At 46.0% G+C, this 21,393-nt stretch overlaps 3 protein-coding genes across 4 annotated transcripts in view; all 3 read right to left on the bottom strand.

Annotated features, from left to right (window-relative positions):
• fam167ab (family with sequence similarity 167 member Ab) lies at positions 1-5,614 on the bottom strand. Its single transcript, XM_067242098.1, has 3 exons — positions 5,489-5,614; positions 1,568-2,274; positions 1-688 (listed from the first exon to the last, which is right to left on the bottom strand). The coding sequence occupies exons 2-3, from the start codon at positions 1,928-1,930 to the stop codon at positions 425-427; spliced, it is 627 nt and encodes a 208-aa protein (XP_067098199.1). The 5' UTR covers positions 1,931-2,274; positions 5,489-5,614; the 3' UTR covers positions 1-424.
• A 1,991-nt stretch (positions 5,615-7,605) lies between these two features.
• Positions 7,606-13,039, bottom strand: lca5 (lebercilin LCA5). Its single transcript, XM_067242283.1, has 9 exons — positions 12,915-13,039; positions 11,429-11,841; positions 10,964-11,193; positions 10,580-10,885; positions 9,819-9,956; positions 9,490-9,586; positions 9,169-9,305; positions 8,728-8,890; positions 7,606-8,513 (listed from the first exon to the last, which is right to left on the bottom strand). The coding sequence occupies exons 2-9, from the start codon at positions 11,802-11,804 to the stop codon at positions 7,606-7,608; spliced, it is 2,355 nt and encodes a 784-aa protein (XP_067098384.1). The 5' UTR covers positions 11,805-11,841; positions 12,915-13,039.
• Positions 13,040-13,750: 711 nt separating this feature from the next.
• Positions 13,751-21,393, bottom strand: part of LOC136947528 (protein eva-1 homolog A) — a 53,869-nt gene continuing 46,226 nt past the window's right edge. For both annotated transcript variants that reach the window (XM_067241629.1, XM_067241628.1), the window contains 3 exons: positions 20,042-20,176; positions 17,266-17,454; positions 13,751-15,999 (listed from right to left, as the gene is read on the bottom strand). In XM_067241629.1, coding sequence (XP_067097730.1) covers positions 15,620-15,999; positions 17,266-17,454; positions 20,042-20,176 — 704 coding nt within the window. In that variant the 3' untranslated portion in view covers positions 13,751-15,619. The remainder of the gene's footprint in view (positions 16,000-17,265; positions 17,455-20,041; positions 20,177-21,393) is intronic.

Genomic DNA, 21,393 nt, shown 5'->3' with positions numbered 1-21,393 from the left:
GGATATAAAGATTTAATATAATTTTACCATAATACTTTTAATTTCAATTGAATTCTAAATCAATATTAAGCTGATGATTATGATTGTGAATATGTTGTATGAAACAATATTAAGGCATAATTTTACAAACACAACACATTCGTTTTTTTCAGAAATATATCTACAATCATTAAGATGCTAGCAAAATCAGGATTGGCTACAGAGGATGAGTTTGTGGGGCCATCACCACACCAAATATCAGACACCCCAGCATAAGCAGGCAAAGACTGAACCAAAGATGTGCTAAAGTACAAATGTCCATATAGGTTCTAGCACCCGAGTTCACTTTCAGGTCAAGAAAAGCCTTCAAAGAGTCGTTTGAGACTAAGGCTAATGCTAGCAAAGCTAACCACAGCAGAGCTAACGCTAGCAGACCTAATGATAGTTAGCAGAGTGAGAACCGGCGGGAGTTGATGTTCATCTTGGTGACACCGATGAGGCGCAGCGGTGCAGAAAGACCAAAGCCCGGCGTGACTGGACAGTCGCACAGAAGATCAGACAACTCATCACGCTCCTCCAGGCCAAAGGTGGCATCGTTGAGCATGCGGCGGTGCAAGTGGCATGTCTGCTCGATCTTCAGCTTGTTGATGTCGCTGCGGAGACGCATGAGTTGCCTGGCCAACTGCTGGTCCTGTAGACGCATCTCTATCTGGAAGGGTGAAAAGAGGCTGTGAGACAATGAGCAGGGGCGCCGCTAAAAATGTTGGGCCCCATGAAGAGTTTGCAATTTGGGCCCCCAGTCACCCTCTTTCAAGACAATTTAAGATCAGTTGGCGTTCAATCTGTTTGAGATTGTGAGTTTCAATCTAAGTTTCTGTATTTACTCAAGTTCTGTGTTAACACCAATCCAATTATAATTAGATAGCACCATTAAGGGATGCATTTGGAGTTGATCCTTCTACTGCCATCCTTTGGTGTGAGAAAATCCCCAAAGAAAATTCACAGCATGATATCCACAAACATCCCTTTCAGCCTAAAGACTCTATCATTTATTCTCACGTCTAATGTCTTTGTCCTAATGTTTGCAGCCACATACTGGGCAAAGCTCTGGCCTTTCTGTGAAGGGCGCTTCATTGCGTGCTCAGAAGAGACAGTCCGAGCATGCTTACTGGGAAGATAGGCAATATAATTGTGCCAAGTAAAACTGATTACTGTTGCAGAATCTGTGTATGAAGAGCGCACACTTTCCTGCCAATAATCACTTCCACTCACTTAAACTTGAATGTCTGTTTTCCAGTTCATTGCGATGTAACATTAAAGATTTGGATATTGCTTCCTTTGTTAAGAGCTAATTTGCTAACTAACTAGGGATGGTGTTTTTTCATGCAGCCTTAATGAACACTCATCATTAACTGGAAGCTGAAGCAAAAGCATGATTACATTACCTGTCTTCGATCTGCAAGACAATGGACTGTATGTCTACATACATTTTCAAAACGACATATATATTTATGCAACACAAGTATTCTGGAGTCTGGATAGTAATGTCATGGATTGAAGATGGAGCAACAATGTGTTTTAGTCTCACCAGCTCTTTCCTCAGCCAGATAATCGCCTCATCAATGTTTTCGAACCCCTTCAGCGGTCCCGAGTTCAGGTCCTTCTCTTTGTGCTTGTCCTGCCTCGTGGACTCCTCCAGGTCCGGTCCAAGCTGCTCCTGCGGTACAACTGAGCGTTTGGTGCTCTGAGCCTCTAACCGGGCTTTCCACTCCAGGTAGGACGGCCTCCGGGTCTCCAGCCTCAGTTTCTCCGTCAAGGCCTTCAAGGTCCCCAGGTGGTCATCTGAGGTGGAACACACCTCCTCCTGGTGCTCAACTTCCTTGACCTCCTCTTCCTGGACCTGGTCACTGGCGCTGTCCACCTTCATCTGAGGAACTGGACAGACCTCCATGGCCAATCTAGTGAATGATAGATAAACCTCGCAAGAGAAGCTGGAGTCAAGAGGACTGGTCCAATGATGTGTTCCTCATTTGCGGCCTGCGTGATGTGTTAAGTGTATTGGAAAATGGATTGTTGCCTGTGTTGATACATACGTGTTTGAGAAAGTGAAATGGAGAAGAAGTGTATGTTAATGTATGATTCTAGCTCTGTGCTGATGTAGTCATTTGGTGAACAATGAGGCAGGTGTCTTCTGGAATCTTCCTCAAAAACTTCAATGAGTGCTTCCTCTTCAAAGCCTGCTGAAGTTTTTTTTTTGTGGATGACGAAGTCCTTAGCTGGATGATCTTCAAAACCCTAAAAGTCAGACATATCAGATGAATCACACACATTGTATAAAAGGTTTGTATTATGCAGCTGAAAAGATAAGGCTGTGTCTAGCACTTCTTTTGTATGTGACAGAACACAACCTGACACTTGACAACACTGGTCAAGCTCACCCTTTCTGTGTTTGTTAAATAGGGTCTACTTTTAATGTGGTAACATCTACACATCTGTTATTCTCGGGAATTGTTTGCTAATATTACCATGATTACTATCACCAAGTATGGACATTTTTATATAATTGGTTTAGATGTAGATTGGTTTAGATGTATTTGCTGTTCTGTGTGTAACATGCCATCAATACAGATTAATTGCACTAAGTCTTTTAAATCTACTCGCACCTCTCTGAGCTTACCCTCAATAATTAGAGGTCCGACAACAAAGGCCTTAGATCAGCACTCTCTGAAATAGGCTACATCCCCTGTCTTCCTATGGATTATCACTCAAAATGGGAGTGCATGTGTGAAGGAAAGGGAGGGGGTTTCCATAGCAACAGAGTACTCTTAAGTGAGTCAGCGCTTTTCAGCTACACATCCTCACTGGTGGTAAGATAATACAGGACCTGTGCTGTTAAAGGGGCATCAGGGACTCAGACTGACCTATGACTCGACAACATACATTCATGTTAAGGAGTTTAGGGGTGTTTTTATTCCATTATGACATACCATTAGTGTGTTCTTATTGGTTCTTCAGGATTGTGGGTACATCATGCTTCAGGTACAAACTACCTTCAATGAGGGGAATGCAGGTAGCTTTGATGAAACTGTGGTACCTCATCCAAAATATCTAATTGAGGGGGACTGGATTGCCTCATAATAATGATACAACCCTCCCATAATTACATTTTGTCCCTCGCTATCAGTGCTCCCCATTTCCCCGCACCCACAATCCATCATTGTGGACACCAAGACTGAAATTATTCGACCGAGCATCTAATCCAATAGAAGGTTGTGCTCCTGAACATTCCTAAATATGAAAAGGGCACAGTGGAGGAGTGACTGCAGAACTGTGGGGCACCAAGGGACTGCAGGGGGAGGAAGACAGATGCACAGTGGCTATAGAAATAGGTCTGGAGGGACTGTAAATATTTTGAAAGGTGGCCTGAATGAAAATAATGGAGAAGCACTGCTGTAGTGGGACAGGCCGACAAGGATGGTGGTCAAAGGTGATCCACTGTTACCATGGGATCACTCTGTCTGAGTTTACTACCTGATGATGGTTCACATTACATCCATCCAGACACACATCTCCACCTCAAAAAATACACCCACCTGACGATTGCATTTCAGACACTTCCCTCACATCCCTGTGAACCTCAGGAGTATTAGTATGACTGCATGTCTCTCAATGCTAAAACGTTACCTGGACCTCGACCTATCTTTATGCATTTGTATGTGGTTGGGATAAGTGAAGGATCTCAGATTAATACTGGTCCACAGTGAGATGCATTATAGCTGGACAACATCAGAATAATGGAAAAATACTAGGTCATCCATTTTCAAAGACCAGCCCTAAGATAAAGATATACTGTAAGGGGTAGTATTTGTTGTAGTAAAAGAGGGACAGGGATAGGAGGATGAAAGGGGGGGGGGGATGATGACACACTACAAGGGTGAACAAAAGGCCTTTTACTCCTGTTGTTAGTAGTAGGAACTGAACTGTCAGACATGCAAAGATCTCATACATATATGGATGGTCATTGTTCAGATAATTTGCATGTAGCCTCAATTAGCATCTCTTTTCGCAAGTTTAGAGAACCAGTAGGGGAGAATGCAATGGCTAAAACATTCTGAATAAAGATATGCATTTGTAGTAATTGACTTACAAATGTTGTAGACTTTACTAATTTTACTTACAACTGGCAGCAAAACTGCTATACACTTATAAACTGACATCCTTTGTGTCTAACGGCACACCATTTCCAGGGACCAATTTTTGAGTGAAAGTAAACTTGTGTGAATACAACAGTGTTCCCTTCAGAGAAAGAAAACACTGGCATATCTGCAAAATATAATTTCCTGAATATTAAACAGTGTCTTAGGGGGAAGCACAACAATAACTCAGTAGAGAGAAAATGATCCCTGTGTCGCCATTGGCTGAATTTCCTTTTGGCATGGTGGTAAAGTGAAGGAGAGCCAGCCTCCACCACATTGCAATCTATGTTTCATAGTGACTGAATAGAGCAAGATTTGATTGCTCGGCAACATCCAACTGCAACAGCATGGTTGCTGTGCCAATAAAATCAATTTTGTGGTGTTGAGTATGACATGCCACATCTGGTCTGGCCAAAAATTGAAGTCTGGTTTAATTTCTATCTGGTGTACAGCAGTGAGTGTCTATGCAAGAAACACAGTACCTTCTGGAGCTACAGTCACACAGTGCCTGTCCAAGACACCCAGCAGGAAAGCCTTTGTCCAAGATGTCTTACCAATTTAGAGATGCCTGCATTGACAATTCTAGTTTTCACATCATGGAGGGTGAGGATAATTGTGATTATAGTTTTCGGCAGAGAATAATGTAGTTCAATTCATGTGGGGGCAGAGAACAAATAACTTTTAAGAAACATGCAAATGCAGGCAAAAGTCCAAGACAGACTTGCAACAGTTTGTTTGACGGACAGGAGAAGAGTTAAACCATAAAGTACCAAAACTACTGTAGTTGGCATACTTGACAAGTCAACGTAAAGATGTAAAACTTACATTTTTTCTCATTGCTCAGCTTTATCCTCGGCCTGCTAAACCAATGTTTTACATGTTTATAGCCTACTGTCCAAATATATTGTTAAAAACTAATGTTTGCTAATCTAGTTTAATCCAAGCAATGCAGCCATACATCCATACACAAGCGCATGTTGCTATTTCAAATAGAAAGGGCTTTTTTGAGGCGCACTAATTACGCTGCCAGAGACAATGTGTTCTGTCTCGAGTCTGTCATGTAGGCTAACCTATGCTTTTAAATCCAGACTGCCTGTTCTGACCACATGCAAACTGACAATTTGAGCATAGTAAAATGGACCATTTTAACCTTTTCTACCAGCATAGAAACACGCTGTTATTGTTCTTATGAATCTCATTGTAACACGATTCACTGAGTAAAACCATATACGCACTACACTATAAACTTCTGAGCGACGCTCCAGTTAGTCGTCACTTGGAATAATAGCCTAATTCACACCGCTTGAACATACCTGTTTGTTCTCCGCTGTCAAATCAGGTCCGTCGCGGGCTAATTGAAACTATTGAGTAGCACCTGAAGTATACTAGACAGTCTTTAGCAATTATTCTACAGCAGATTCCCGCTGCAGTTTCCCCGATACACTTGTTTTTTGAATGGTGAGCAGCATCGGAGGAGGGGCAGTCTGAGTTGCGTCAGGTTTTGGTTGCCTAGAGACACCTCAGGAATCCGAGTCAAGTCTCTATCCCAAAATCGGATATTGCAGCAATTGCGCCCCAGTCTGTCAGGAACAGGCAAACAGTGTTATTTATTTTATTCACTCAACAATGAATGGCATTTTGTTTAGGAATAATGGTACAAAACTAAGCTCGAGACAAAACAAGAATAAAATGACAAACGTGTCCCAGCCTCCAGAATCGTAGCCAACAGTACCTAGCCTAGGGACCTATAATGGCACGGATAACCTTTTTATTATTATGTTTATTCTATTAAAATAATAACAGAGCTGGTATAGTCAATACTAGGCTATGCAATGATTATCGAAAATGTACAAATATCGCAGACACGTTAATTAGTGAGGTTTATGTTTTGGGTCAGCTCCTAAACTGTGGTTGTTTATGATAATCAAGGCATTTTTAACTGGTGTATCCCTAAACTTCTCAGAAGCAGCGAGCAGCAAGGAGCAGCAGATGACGCTGTTGTTTCACTAACGGTCTCATGGTGTAAGTCGACCTACACAGGGGTTAAGTGTATTATGACACTTGTAAGAAATGTAGGAATATTCTGTTAACTCCTGTGACCAGATTCACAGAAACATTCAATAGACATTGGTCCTAACCTATCCTGAATATTTTATATAAAATGTAGGCTATATCATATTAAACCTAAGTCAGGCATACAACATGATTTTCATGAGACAAAATATTGACACTGGTAATACACAGGTCTAAAACAAGAAAATATTCTATTGATTGTTTAATGCACTGATATATATATAGTTTTTCAATAACAAATTCAAATGACTCCAAACTCTTGTTTTACTACTTGCTTACTGGCATTTTAGTACTTAACATGGATTCAACCATTTTTAAGTGTTTGGCATGGTGTAGCCCACCTTGTTTCCCGAAAAACGGCCAAGCTCAGGGCCTTTTAAAAGCCTCAGATTCAGTTTGTCTTTTGGCAACACGGTCACAGTAGGAACTTTTCACCATGTTCCATTTTTATACTCCAATAAGACGTCACATGAATGAAACAAAGTATAAATGCTATTAAACACTCTCCTAATACTACTCAAACTCATAATTCAAAACTCACCGCAAAAAAAGAGACTTACATAATGACTAAGTATACATTATTGTAGCCATCTAAAATGTATTAAAATAAATAACATTTGGAGGGATTGTTACTATGCACCTAACTGTAGACTGCAATGGAATATAGGACTAAAATAACATACATTCATATACTAGCTATCTTAGACAAATAGCTATTTCACAATTCAAGCTAATTACAGTTATACATCAAAATATGAAAAAGACATAATTAATAAATAATAATTCAACACCATTTTACTTTTGGGGGACATACAGGTGATCTCAAATCCTGTAACTTTGAACTCGCTGTAGTTTTCATATGCACAAAACTAACATCTGCCTCAGTCAATTTACCTGAGTTAATGCAAAATATCAACTGAGGTGTAACATTTCAAGAGACTATATTTGATTTTAACACAGAAAGTCATGGTACACAAAATCAGTCATTTGAAGGATAAGGGCCGACTGTATATATAAAAACATTGTGACAGTCTACAGAGCAACAGTGGTCATTGTCTCCATGGATACCACTCAGTTGCTGAAGGAAGTACCATAGGATCAGTGCAGTTTATACAACTAAAGGAAGGAATATGGAATTCTGTTTTATTTCCCCCGATAAGACACAGTGTTGGTGGAATGTTTAGATAATATGGATAGTCAGGATAATCAGCTTGTCAATAGAACAGGATTTATCTGCAATGACAATTAAAGCGATTCAGTGAAGTGCTTCTTCTGTGGACATCATCAGGAGTCAAGTGGTGACAAGAAGACACTTCCTCTTCAACTAGTCAATGAACAGCATAGTTCTCAGAGCCAATCAGAGGGTGAGTTCCTCTATGTCGTCGTCAAACGAGGGTATGGCTCGGACTGTGGGCCGGCTCTCGGCAACGTGCAGGGTACTAAGTAGGGGGGGCGGGGGTGCAGCAGGGCGGGGGGACTCAGGGTCAAAGAGGAACAGCCCGTCCTTCTTGCTGCGTCCAGCGGTGGAGTTGGGGGTGCTGTTGAGGACATCCATCTGACTGGAGGAACTGGGCGGGACCAAGGGATGGGAGGAGGACGGCGGTCCAAACAGCTGTTGCATCAGGCTGGACTTCCGTCCCGTACCCCATACCTCCTCTTTCTCCTTTTCCCTCTCTTTCTCGGATCCCCCAAAGCTAATATCCGCCCCCCCCAGGTGGGCGTCCTTCTCCTCTTTGGGAGGAGGAGGGGGGAAGCCTGGGCCTCGAGGGGCGGGGCGACCAAAGGAGGGGGCGTAGCTGCCAAAAGCCAAGTCGTCTGTGGATGGTTGAGCCCTCACCCCTCTCCTCCCCATCCCGGTCAATATTCCCCCCTCCCCCTCTCCTCCTCTTGGTTTCCCACCCCCATGGAGACCCCCCACCTCCTCCGGCTCTGTAAAGCTGAAGATGGATTGGTTCTGGTTCCTTGGCTCTGAGTACCGGGGTGGGGAACGCACCACGGCGCCAGAGGACTCATCTGTGTCGGAGAACAGGCGTGGGGGCGGTTGGTTCTGCTGGTCAATCTCACGCAGCTTGGCCAACAGCTGCTCCTTCCTGCGACGCTCCTCCTCTGCCGCTTCTTGACGAGCTAGAGCCTCCTGGTTCCGCCTCTCAACCTCTTCCTGTACCAGGCCACGCCTCTCAACCTCTTCCTGTACCAGGCCACGCCTCCTATTTTCTTCTTCTTTCAAGTTCCTTTGCTTCCTCTCTTCTTCCTCCTTCTCCCAGCCTAGAGTTTATATATAGAGAGAAAAGTAGTAAAAGTAGCTGAACACAAAACACCAGGAGGCAAAGGCAAGTTTACTTTCAGATTCATTACTGAGACCAGATGACCCTCTTAACCACCTAATCTCCCCCTAACCACAAGGTTGCAGGAAGCACCATGTGAGTGGTTAGGGTAACTACTTATTGACCATGAGGGTCGACCGCTTGGAAGGGCTCACCTTCTCTCAGTCGTCTGGCCTTCTCATCCAGCGTGTTCTCCTTCCTGTCGCTCTTCAGTTCCTCCTTCTCATTTTCCTTGGATCTCTTCCTCTGCTGGTCTCGCTCCTCTTTCTTCTTCTTCTCCTCTGTCACCAGGGGTCTCCTGTCTGTCTCATCAAGTTCCTGTCCGGAGAAAGAGAGAGGGCAAGGGAAAGAAGGACACATCATTGCTTTTGAACAATTCTGTCATTGAAGAAAACAGACTCTTTATTGAGCTGTGATTGTGCTTTATGCTACACAGTGTATATCAATCTTATGTTTTAGATTAGAACATAGTCAACATAGTAGAATGAAAGGGAAAGCTGTTGGAGTCAAATGGGCTCCGCTAATCGTTTTGTATTAAGAGCGGGTGACTTGATTCTGGTGAATCAGAGTGGGCGCAGTGAGTTGGAGACGCCTGCCTTGAGTGAAAGGTAGTCGTCAGGTGCCTGTTCGCTGTACTCGTTGCAGTCGGATATGGCGGGGGGTGGGGAGGGGAAATCCAAGCTCAGCTTCCTGTCTTCGGTCTGAACTGCCTTCGTGCTGCTTCTGTTGGGAGCTGGAGTGCACACGTAACAACATTATTCTCTCTCACACACACCCACGCCTACACACACACACACCCACTGTCTCACACATACACACTCGCAAACAGGCACATACTTCCTCACTCTCAAAACAATACGGGCATTTCCTCTCTTTTTCTCCCACACGGGAAAGATGAGCAAAGTCGTTGACGTCACCTTTCTTCCTGGTGCTGTTGTCAGGGTCTTTCCTGGGCGAAGGCTTCAGCATGCGGTTTGCATAGATGTTCATGGTGTCCAGCTCCCTCTCCTTCTCCTGGGATGGTCGGGGGCCAGCATCAGAGCGTGGTGAGGGGCTTTGAGTGTGTGTTTATGTCCGTGTGTTTGCTTGCTCGCATGTCTGCGCACATGTGAATGTAACTGTGTTTCTGTGTGTGTACAGCATGTGTGTGTGTGTACAGCGTGTGTGTGTCTGTGTACAGCGTGTGTGTGTACAGTGTGTGTGTGTGTGTACAGCGTGTGTGTGTACAGTGTGTGTGTGTGTTTACCTTGAGCTTGTTGCTGAGGCGTTCCAGCTCCTCCTGCAGGCTCCTCACCTCCTCCTGGGAGCTCAGGGTCTTCTTCCTCTCTGCTGCCAGCTGCCTCTGGTAGCTACTGCTGCTTAGCTCCACGCCGCGCTCCAGATCCTACACACACACAGACACACACACACACACAGACGCACGCACACACACACGGAGACAGACGCATGTGCACACACAGACAGATGCATTCAAACATATGTACGGTGACACTCTGGACCCCTTAGGTCAGGCCAAGAGGATGTGTTTGTGTGTTCAGAGTCAATCGTCCAACAGTGGACTCGTGACCTTCAACTGCAGACACATCCTATTGGTTCTAACCCAGGGAAACTAGCTATGTGTATCCTGAGAGGGCTCAGGAGAAATATCCAGTCATATTGTTGTCTCTCTGGAGCGTATTAATGACATGTATATCACTGTATCTATATGTCTTAGCTACATACAATATATATAGCTATAAATTCTACAAAGGATACAAATCCGATTGAATTCTCAACAAGGACTTTGGACTCACATCCCATCAATCTTACATTCTAAATATAGATTTTCTTGGCCTACAAAGAAGCTAAAATAATTTGTCCCACATCTATAAATTGGTTGAAGTTCAAACACTGACATTTACTCAGACTTTATGAAGAAGAACCTTGGTCCACCAGAGGACTTAAAATACTCCTAACCTTGTTCTTCTTCTGTTTAATCAGCCAAACTGGTACCCAAACACGACCTACCTTGATCTTGCGTTCGTTCTCCAGGGTGTTGGCCTTCTCCTGCTCCAGCCTGCGGCTCAGCTCCTCCCTGGGTCCTAGCTCCCGCTGCTCCGCCAGCTTCCTCAGCCTCCCCACGGCTGCCTGGCTCCTCTGGAGCTGCTCCTGTGCCTCCTTCAGACGGCGCTCCGCCGCGCGCTCCCTCTCCTGCGCCCGCCGCAGACGCTCCCGCAGGGCCAGCGTCTCGCCCGAGTGGCGGGCGAGAAGCTGCGAGATCTCGCTCTCCGTGTCGTCGTAGCGCTGCAGGGCCTTCTCCTGACGCTGCTGGAGCTGTGGGGGGAGGGACAGGTCAGAGGTCACCCGTCTGTGGTTTCTAACCCCCTTGCTAGGACAGGGCTGGGTTCTGACCTGTCTCAGGACCCGGTTCTCTTTCTGCAGCTCATCGGTGCGCAGCTGCAGCTCAGACAGGGCATTGCGTAGCTCGTTGATCTTCAGCAGGCGGGCGGACAGCATGCGCTTGGTTACCAGGTCCAGGTCCTTGGGAGGGGCCATGGCAGAGTCTTTGCTTTGGGAGCGTATGCCCCATCTCTGCTGCTGGAGACCCCCCCTCTGTGGCCGAGACAGGACTCGACGGACACCTGGGGGGGGGGGGGCAGAAAAAGGGGATTGAGAGGGCAGAGACAGAGAGAAGAAAAGAGAGGAGAGGAAAGGATATAGAAGAAGGCAGAGTAAAGAAGTGTGTGTCTGACAGATGAGAGGAGGTAGGAGAGGGGACAGGACAGAAGGAAGAAGAAGAGGGGGGCGTGTGTGCGTGTGCCTCTATACAGGTTGTTTTCAGACGCTGTGTTTGTGTGTGCGCGTGTGTGTGCAGACCTATTTTGTGGATGGGGCTGCTGGAGACCCTCTTGGCGGGTACTCTTCGGCGCGGCCCCGGCGAGGGCGTGCGGGAATACGGTGAGAGCGTGCGCTCTGATGGCGACACATTCTCGTAGTCCTCAGAGTAAAAAGATTCGCTGCTTCTCCGGTGCTCTCCGTCTGCCATCCGGTCCTGGTCTCGACCTGGGGGCCGAGTCCTCGTCCTTGCCCGGTCACTGGCACAGCTCTTCTCATCCTGGTCCCTTCGGCATTTGTCCCGTTTATGGCTTCGGAATGATGTCTCGGAAAGTTTCCCAGTGCTCCGCAGGGACTGGCGGCTTGGGTCGGCGTCGCGGTTAGCGTCCACGGAACGAGGTCTGCTGTCTGATTCCATGTTGTCCTCATGGGCCAGGAGTGCTGAGTAACCAGATCTGTCATTAGATCAGACAATGGAGGTAACACAATCATTGCTTTTATCAAGAAATTCAGAAAATAGAACATTGGCATGCTTGAGTTTCATTCTATACTACTACTTGTGACACTAACAGTATTGGATGGATTACGGGGTGGTTTAGTTTAGTTGTGAGATGAAAGAACAATATCAACCAATGTAAGAAGACAGAATGTTGTCCAAATGAAGATTCAAAAGCATTAGCCCGGCTATGCTCTTCCAGAGTTATGTGGTTAACTTATTGTGTTTCCCGGTCACTAAGAGACGGCCATATCAGGTGGAAAGTTCCATAAGGTATGATTGCATGATACCTGCTGCCTTTACCCCCTGCCTCCACACTCCACACTAACATTTACCAAAACTTCACACACACAAATTACCAGGTGGGTTCAGTTCCAAACTGGTAAGGACTTAGTAATTGACAAGGTGAAGGTTTGCTTCTCAAATTCAACCTTACAATTGTGACTTTGAACAGGGCATAGTACCGAACCAACCAACCAACCTTATAAAGCTGCTGTTTGGCAACTCATTCATTTCAATTAAGTATCACATTTTATTAATTTCTAAACCCTAACCCTTCAACATCAAACATATTTGTTAGCAACAGCAATAACCATGTTGTTATCATATTGCTAGATGAGCACTCTGGGGTAAACATAATACATCTAGCCTAGATACCATGTCAATTCTTGCCTATCTGGGATTAAGCTGCCGTCTGTTCTTGACAGGCTCAGCTACAACGAAGCTGCCATTACAACAGACCCAAAACTCAGAATGTCACCCAAACCACTCTCGCAACCAGATCCGAAGCATGCTTCTTCTCGCTATACCTTTAGCTAGCGAATTAAGTAACTTGCTATTAGGCGCACAGCAATCACGGATCGAAATAGTAAACGTTGTCATTAATTTAGATACAGTACTCTCACACATTTGTTTATAGCGGGCACTGTACGGGCCAATGCTACCTGTGCAAACTAGCTATATATGTTTTTAGCATCCAAGAAGGCAACGCGTGATTGCTACCTTGATGAATAGGGGTCATTGTTATCTTACCAGCTTGTCAGTTTCTGATCTCCATGACGTGTCCCCTTCGCAGAGTGATCTTTCATATTAACTAGCGAATGTATTCGAATACAGTACTGTATTAAAGTACGTCCGAGTGCTGTCTGAAAAGCTACTGCTTTTCTTATGCTGCTTAGCTCGCTAGCTAATCCTGAACAGCAGCGGCCCTAACATTGGCTAGCTAACTACATATTGACCCTCCCTTTACGCCAATATGTAGCCACTCTATTCATAATATACAATTATCTACCTTCTAATTTTCCGAGACAAAATAGCAGTATTACCACCACGGAAAGCTTGGTAGGGCTGGTTATCTCACGCCTTGTGTCATAATGACGCTGTACCATGGCAACCGTGACTATGTAGTTCCGCTTTGGCGCCAGGGAGTTGCGCTGTAACCACCTGTTGCATTCGATTCTTCAACACACTAAAACCAGTTTTCTGTTCATCAAAAAATGTACCATGAAAAAATAACCCATAATTGCATCATTAACCATATCAGCCACCTGAATATGCTGAATGTGAATTATTCCTTGCCAGTGGGTCTCATTTCAAGATGGTAACATGGTCAATAGTGAGTTCAACATGGTCTGATGGTGAAAGAAAGGAACTAAACATTTTGAATAATTTCTTAAAGTGTATCCTTTTTGTCTGTTTAAATTACACAACCATCACAAACTTTTCATGTGTGCCATGTTTATCTTCGATCTTTTTCATGTTCGACCACTAGATGGCGCTACATGACCCTAATATGATGTGTAGTGTTTTATTCATACGTGGTTTCCAGAATACAAAGGAAGTTAACACCAAAATAAAATCCAGACAAGTTCTACATTTTCAACATGGTTTATTTGAAGCACAGGAGTCAAATTTTGGTCTCACTCACCAGCTATTGGCATATTATATAATCCCATTCAAACTGAAACACAAAACCTCAATAGTAATCCCATTCATGGGAGGCAGTATGAGAGTGGCGTAGATAAACCTTAACGCACTCTGTTCTCAACTCTTCTCTCAGCCAAGACAATCCCACACTTCTCAGGAAAACTGAGGGTTGAATCCATTGCAGTGCAACACAACTGGATGTATAATAGCTTATATGACAACATGATGACAAAGGGAGCTATGGTGTCTTGTGAGGGTCAATAATATAGTCTTCTGATGACCACATCACTTTTACAGGGCGCATCTACTGGTACCCAGTTGGCATGATCTGGTAATGATCTGGTAATATGTTTTTCCATTCCTGCAGGATAACAAGTGCAATGTTTGACAAAGCCATCGGCAAATTGATACTACTTAAAAAACAAGCCCATTTGGCAGAGTGGACACATACTGAACACACCACACACATACGCACGTACACATGCACACCCACGCACACATAAACAGACAAACGCACGCACGCACTCACGCACACACACACAGACACGCACACACAAAACCAGACCAGAACAAACTGACTGATAAGTTAATTAACTATTGATAGCTTGACAAATTTATGGACTCCAATTGACATTGTTTCCTAGCTTGATAAGGCACTGCACTGTGCATAATATAACATATCAAAAATAAGCTTAATCACTAGACCTCTTTGAGGCTTTTGCTTAATGTTTGCTTATCTTCTTATAAACGCTGACACATCTGTAACGATGGACTGATCCCCTTCTTAGGAAACAAGACAACGACCAGACACATCATCACTAGAGGGTTGGGTCCCTGAGGTGCCAGACAAGAATAGCAACAACAGTATAAAAATATCTCATTATGACCATAAAGGAAGAAAAAAAAACACAATAAAAATACACAACAATAAAAACTATTAAATATTATAAAATAGATTTTATAAGGGCTGAGATGAATTCCAAAAACAACAACTTGTGGTTCAAAAGTTCCAAAGTCAGTATGGTTGAACCATGGTTATCTACTACGATTGTCTGCAACATCAGCGTCAGTCTGTCCGGCTATCCGGTTATTTCATCCTACTGTACGGTTTCATTAAGAACTCTCCAAAACTCTTCTGTGTGTCTGAATACTGGAGGGTGAGTGATTGTTAAGCAAAACGGCAAGATCTTTCTAGTCTGTAAATGTTGTTCAGCTCTCAGTATAAGTATGTACTGAAATAAGGTGGTGTATTCAGTCAGCTTTCAGTCTGCACCGCTCTGCTCGTGTCTGCGGAAGGTATCCCATGAACCTCTGCTTCCAGAAGGTCTGGTTAGGGTCGATGGCAGTGCACTGAATGACCTTTCACCTTTGCCTTAACCAATGAGGGGCAGGCTTCTGGCCAAGCTTACCAGACAAAGGGGGGAGGAGCTTATATCCACAGTGAAAACACAGAGAGGTCTTGATAATAGGAACCACACGACACTGACAGACAGGCAGACAGACACACACACAGAAAAGCAGAAAGACACACAACAGACAAGCAGGCAGACAGACAGACAGGGAGACAGACACACACACACACACACACACACACATAGGCAGACATATTCTGCTCCCAAGTGTGGTTCCACCCCTCGTGGTTCTCAGCGGTCCGGGGCCCTGTCCTAGACCCCATCGGTCCTTCCATGGTCCATGTTTGCATTTGCACGCCTAAGCATATCAAGTAACAAAAGCTCTGTCATCGACCGCTTCCCCTGCCGTCCCCCCGTGGTCCATCTGTGGCCCATTTGCGGTCCTTCTGCGGTTCCACCTCAGTAGTAGCGGTTGAGGCTGCGCGTCCCGGGGATGTCGGGTTGTCCGTTCATCCAGATCTCTCGTATGATCCTCTCCCTCTCCTCCAGGCGCTGCGCCCGCTCCAGCTCCTCCGCCGACGTGAACACGTTCATGTTGAGCGTGCGCTCGAATCGCCGGTGCCTCCGCGCCGACAGGTCCGAGGTGGTGTCCCAGTCCGAGTCGGAGTCGCTGGAGTCGGAGGACGAGTCGGCGGGCCTCGTTCGCTTTTTGGCGGGCGGCCGTTTGCGAGGCTGGCAGTCGGTGCGACAGGAGATCTGGAGCACCAGGGCGAAGAGGGTGAGGAAGAGACCCAGACACACCCCGCACACGAAGAACAGGGCAGCTCTCTCCGGGTGATCTAGAGAGAGGCAAAGACAAAATGATTCATTTGGTAAAAGTAGATGCTCTCAACCCCCTTATGCAACTCACTTATCTTCTACATACTGAGTGGAAAGCATGAAAGTGAAACATCCTTCATTTGGACTCAGCCAGGCCTGTCAGGTCTGCACTGCAGGCTAATGCTGGCCCTCATGCCCCACCTTCTCAGTGTCATAGTAAGTGTTCACAGTCAGCCATGGATTACAATGCCAGCTCCAGCCACAGTTCCCATGTCCAGTGGGAATGTATGTGTTATCATGGACAATGGTGCTTCTATTAGAGGAGAGATTCTCAGCCTGATAGAGGTCGCACACCAACCCTCCCTCACGTAATCTCTGGCGTATCATGAAGCTGTTTCCAGTCCCCTGTGCTTGTGTTTATTTGTGCTCAGCGGAGGCTGTTCCAGAGCGAACTGGCCAGCCCCCGCGGCTGTGTACAGTACTATGTAGTGTGTGCGCATGTAGTGTGTGATTGTGTAGTGTGTAAGTGTGTTTATTTAAATGTGTGTGCTGCATGTGCGTCTATTCCTCCATGCAGTAAGTGGGTTTATTTTTTTCTCCAGAGTGGGAGGTAAAGCAACAGGAAAGACTCATTCTCTCTCTCTCTCTCTCTCTCTCTCTCTCTCTCTCTCTCTCTCTCTCTCCTCTCTCTCTCTCTCTCTCTCTCTCTCTCTCTCTCTCTCTCTCTCTCTCTCTCTCTCTCCCTCCCACCCTCCCACCCTCCCTCCCTCCCTCCCTCTCTCTCTCTCTCTCTCTCTCTCTCTCTCTCTCCTCTCTCTCTCTCTCTCTGCTTGTGTTTTAGCAGCTGGCTGGAGCAGGTAAAGAATCGGGATGGACGTACGGACGTAATGTGTTTGTTTGAACACGTGTGTGTGTGTGTGTATGTGTGTGTGTGACCGCATGTATGTGTATGGGTTTCATTGTGTATTTTAGTGTGGGATATCTCTCTTCCACATCTACATTCCTCCAGTCAGTACAATGTTTATCCACCTCTCCCTCACACACAGGGGGTCTGAGTTTGGGCACCATATCCTGACCAGACCTGCAGAGTTCTACCACCCACAACTCTCCCACCACCAGTTTAGATCATAAGTGTTGTACCACCCTCAACTATGTCACATGATCTCAAGAACCTGCTTTGATGGTGTGTTACGCAACCTCATGGTCTTACCTGCTATGAAGGTGTGTTACATAATCTCAAGGTCTTACCTGCTATGAAGGTGTGTTACATAATCTCAAGGTCTTACCTGCTATGAAGGTGTATGCTGCCAGGGCGTTGCTGATGAGAGCCATTCTTGAGCTGCCGGCTGTGGTGTTGATGACGGGGTGCATGTCTGGGGGGCGGGGGGGGCTCTCTTCCACACCTCCTCTTCCTCCTGCAGAAGTCTTCTCCTCCTCAGAGTAGGAGCCAGACTCCCTCCCTCTCTTCTTCTTTCCTGGAGGAGAAACAGCAGCTGGATGAGATTCAGTGCACGACGACATCAAGATTTCCTTGAACACTGCAGTGTTTACAGTGTTCATTCTTACCAGCGGGCATGAAGATAAGACTTGGTCACCTACACTGTTATCAAACGCTGTGTCTGAAACAGCACATGTAGACCACACAACTCTGATTTACCAGGCTGCATATGTCATGTTTTAGTGCTTAATGTTTCACTTACAGTAAAGCTGCTGTGAGTCATTTACGATGAAGAGAACAGTAAGGTGATGAATCAGGATTACAGTCACAAGCTGGATTCCAGAGACGTAGACTCACTTCCTTAGGGACTGCCCCTCAACCCCACATACATGGGCTGTGTTTGACACAAAATAGTATATCTGGACCAACACACACACACACACACACACACACACACACACATACACACACACACACACACACACACACACACACACACACGTGTACACACACACACACAAATCATGATCTTATCATTTCACCTGATTCTGTCAAGATCATTCTGACTCAGGAAATACTCAACATCCACATGAAGAACTTAAGAACGTTTCAACTTCTAAAAAACCTTTACGCCTGTCTTTGACAAAACAGTTTGACAGCTAATCTGGCCATTTCATCTGCATGTTTTAGATATGGGGTTTCTTTCAATGTTTACACTCCAGCTTGTGTGTGCTGTGGACTCTCCTATAAGGAGCAGCAGGGAAGGAGGCAGCATGGGGTTCAGATTAGACCAGTCCAGATGGTGAGGAGTCTGGACTGGGTTCAGATTAGACCAGTCCAGATGGTGAGGAGTCTGGACTGGGTTCAGATTAGACCAGTCCAGATGGTGAGGAGTCTGGACTGGGTTCAGATTAGACCAGTCCAGATGGTGAGGAGTCTGGACTGGGTTCAGATTAGACCAGTCCAGATGGTGAGGAGTCTGGACTGGGTTCAGATTAGACCAGTCCAGATGGTGAGGAGTCTGGACTGGGTTCAGATTAGACCAGTCCAGATGGTGAGGAGTCTGGACTGGGTTCAGATTGGACCAGTCCAGATGGTGAGGAGTCTGGACTGGGTTCAGATTAGACCAGTCCTGATGGTGAGTAGTCTGGACTGGGTTTAGATTAGACCAGTCCTGATGGTGAGGAGTCTGGTGTAGGGGGCTCTGGGTCTCACTTGCAGTTACATATGAGTTTGTTTTTATACACACATTATTCAGCATTATACACACTGTCAACCTGCTGTGACATGTGAAGCATGTCCTGGCCAGGAGTCTGGGTCTATGTCCTCCTCTTCTATGTGTATGTTCCACGCTTCAGTGAAAACAAAACCACTCCTACCAGACAGACAGAGTAAACATATATAAACAGTGTAGGCCTCAGTGAAGTGTCCTGAGTGTCCTGTTTGTGTGTGTGCGTTTGTGTTGTATATGTTGACTTCAACGTGTCCGTGTCCGCGTGTCCATATCTGTGTGTACATTTGAGTGCGTATTTGCGTTTATATATTTGTGTGTGTGAGGAGGAGGGTGTGCACAGCTGTCACACACACTTGGGACCTGTAATTGCAGGAGCAGTAAGGTGTGTCAGCCTTTATCTGATACATGCAGTTTAAAGTGGAACTGTTGACTGAGGGGATAAATGTTTCCACCTGGACTGACTACTGTCGTGGCACACATCGGCTAGCATTTAGCCTCCTCTGCCTTGCTCCCATAAAGACAGAAGGACGACTCAGATGGAAAAAGATAGATAGAATGCGGGGAAACGGATCGGTCAAAGAGAGATATCGGATCGTTTTATGAGGATCCATGGAACATGTTCTTAGTTTGGCCCCCTAATCTAGATGAGATTATAAAACAGCAACAGGAAATGAGACAGATGAAACGATTGGGTGATTTACAGTGAATGGAAAAAGCGGCAGGGGTCCAGAAACATTGTGTTCTCTGCCCTCTCTCCCTGGTCTCTCCTCTGCTGAGATGGAAACAGAGTTTTCCAGATGGACCGAGTGAGAGAGGTACTGCACGACTGGAAGTAAAGTCATTCATGTGTGAAGGACTGTCAGCACAACAGACACACTCCTCTTCCTGCTCCTCTGTTCTCTTCTCTCTCTCTCATCTCTGTATCTCCTTAATCTGTGCCGGCCGAGTAGGCATACACAGAGAGTCATTAGTGTGTCTGGAATATGGCCATCCTTCTTCATGAATGATGCTTTGTTTGTGTTTCATCCTTGGTGGTATCTCTTCTCGTTCCCACTCTCTATCCCTCTCGTTGACTCTCTCTCTCCCTCCATCTCTCTTTCTTTCTCTCTGTCTCCCTTCCACTCTCTTCCTGCCTGAGTCCTGGGAAGTTACGCAAGTATTTGTCAATATAACAAAGATGTTCACCGCTAATTGTCATGCTCTTTGTTCACTAATGATCTCTGATTAAGAACAGTACCTAAATCAGCTCATGGGTGACTGTGTGTGTGTGTGTTTCAATGAGTGTGTATGCAGGTATACTTTGTCTGAATACTGTGTCTGAATGTCTTCGTGTCTGTGTGTGTCACAGTATGTATGTGTGTGTGTGTGTGTGTGTGTGTAGGGTACTCACCTGGCACTGTGTCAGGGGTTATGAGTGAGCTCCCATCTGGCGGGGCGCTGTCTCCAACCACATTGGGGTCATGGGCATGGGGTGGAGGGGGGTACACGGGCCTGGGAGAGGGGTCCTGGAGAAGCTTCTTTGGGACTGGAGAGAGGGAGGATGGTGTGGGTAGGAGCGAGAAGAGAGAGGGAGGATGGTGTGGGGTGGAGAAGGGGTAGGAGAGAGGGAGGATGGTGTGGGGAGGAGCGGGAAGAGAGAGGGAGGATGGCGTGGGGTGGAGGAGGGGTAGGAGAGAGGGAGGATGGTGTGGGGAGGAGGGGGATGAGAGAGGGAGGATGGTGTGAGGAGGAGGAGGGGGATGAGAGAGGGAGGATGGTGTGGGGAGGAGGAGGGGGATGAGAGAGGGAGGATGGTGTGAGGAGGAGGAGGGGGATGAGAGAGGGAGGATGGTGTGGGGAGGAGGAGGGGGATGAGAGAGGGAGGATGGTGTGGGGAGGAGGAGGGGGATGAGAGAGAAGGAAAATGTGTGGTAAAACATTAAGTTTTAGGTTCAGTCACTGGATGATGAGATATAAAGTCCCTTCCTGGTGGGAGGGAAGGAGGGAGGCTGGCTAAAGGGTGGAGAGAGGGTGAGACAGAAGAGGGTAATAAAAGAGACTGGGGGAGCGACAGGATGAAACAGGAGAGAGGTATAGACAGGAGAGTCATACAGAGTTACGGCTGTGAGTCAGGCACTTCTGACCCAGCAAGGGCTATTCCCGAAATCGACGTTCGACTTACGCCTTCCCACACCCCCCCTCCCTCTACCTCCCCCACCTCACAGTATCCTGTGACTCAGGCACCATGCTCTCATCCCAGACGCAGTCCCCACAATGCAGCAGTGTTTTTTTTTTTTACATTCCAGCCCCCTCACATATGGTTTAGTGACCACTCTGGTCAACATATCTGTCTGTCTGTCTGTCTGTCTGTATGGCTGTGTAATGGGTGATTTATTGCCTACAAATTGTCTGTACGTCCCCCAGTACCCCTGCTCCCCCACACACATCTCCCTCCACCCGGCCTGTTTCCAAACCCCTGGCCCACAACAACAGAGATGGGGGGGAAGAAGAAAAAAATACAATTAATAATAATGTCTCTTTTTGCTGAGCTCGGCAGAAATACGAACGACAAAAATCAAAAGACAAGTTTTCGAGAAAAGGGGCTATTTGTTTGAAAACCCCAGCGTGAATAAACACACCAAACCAAATTTCCCGAGACTTTTTTCGGCTCCACTCCATGAGCCAATAAAAAAGCTGGAACAGACCTCGCATAGCCCCGAGAAGCAGCCCCAGCCAGCATTGAAACTACCGCACACTTACCAC

This window comes from Osmerus mordax, chromosome 8, assembly GCF_038355195.1.
Source record: "Osmerus mordax isolate fOsmMor3 chromosome 8, fOsmMor3.pri, whole genome shotgun sequence".
In the NCBI taxonomy this organism is placed as follows: Eukaryota; Metazoa; Chordata; class Actinopteri; order Osmeriformes; family Osmeridae; genus Osmerus; species Osmerus mordax.
Note: the sequence above shows the minus strand (reverse complement) of the source record. Positions and strands in the feature narration are given on the sequence as shown.

Coding starts and splice junctions, on each gene's coding strand:
- fam167ab (XM_067242098.1), bottom strand. CDS start 1,930: ATGGAGGTCTGTCCAGTTCCTCAGATGAAGGTGGACAGCGCCAGTGAC. Junction 689..1,567: donor TCTGGCTGAGGAAAGAGCTG/GTGAGACTAAAA, acceptor TCACCCTTCCAG/ATAGAGATGCGTCTACAGGA.
- lca5 (XM_067242283.1), bottom strand. CDS start 11,804: ATGGAATCAGACAGCAGACCTCGTTCCGTGGACGCTAACCGCGACGCC. Junction 9,957..10,579: donor AGAACGAACGCAAGATCAAG/GTAGGTCGTGTT, acceptor GTGTGTGTGTAG/GATCTGGAGCGCGGCGTGGA. Junction 8,891..9,168: donor ACGACTACCTTTCACTCAAG/GCAGGCGTCTCC, acceptor TTCTCCGGACAG/GAACTTGATGAGACAGACAG.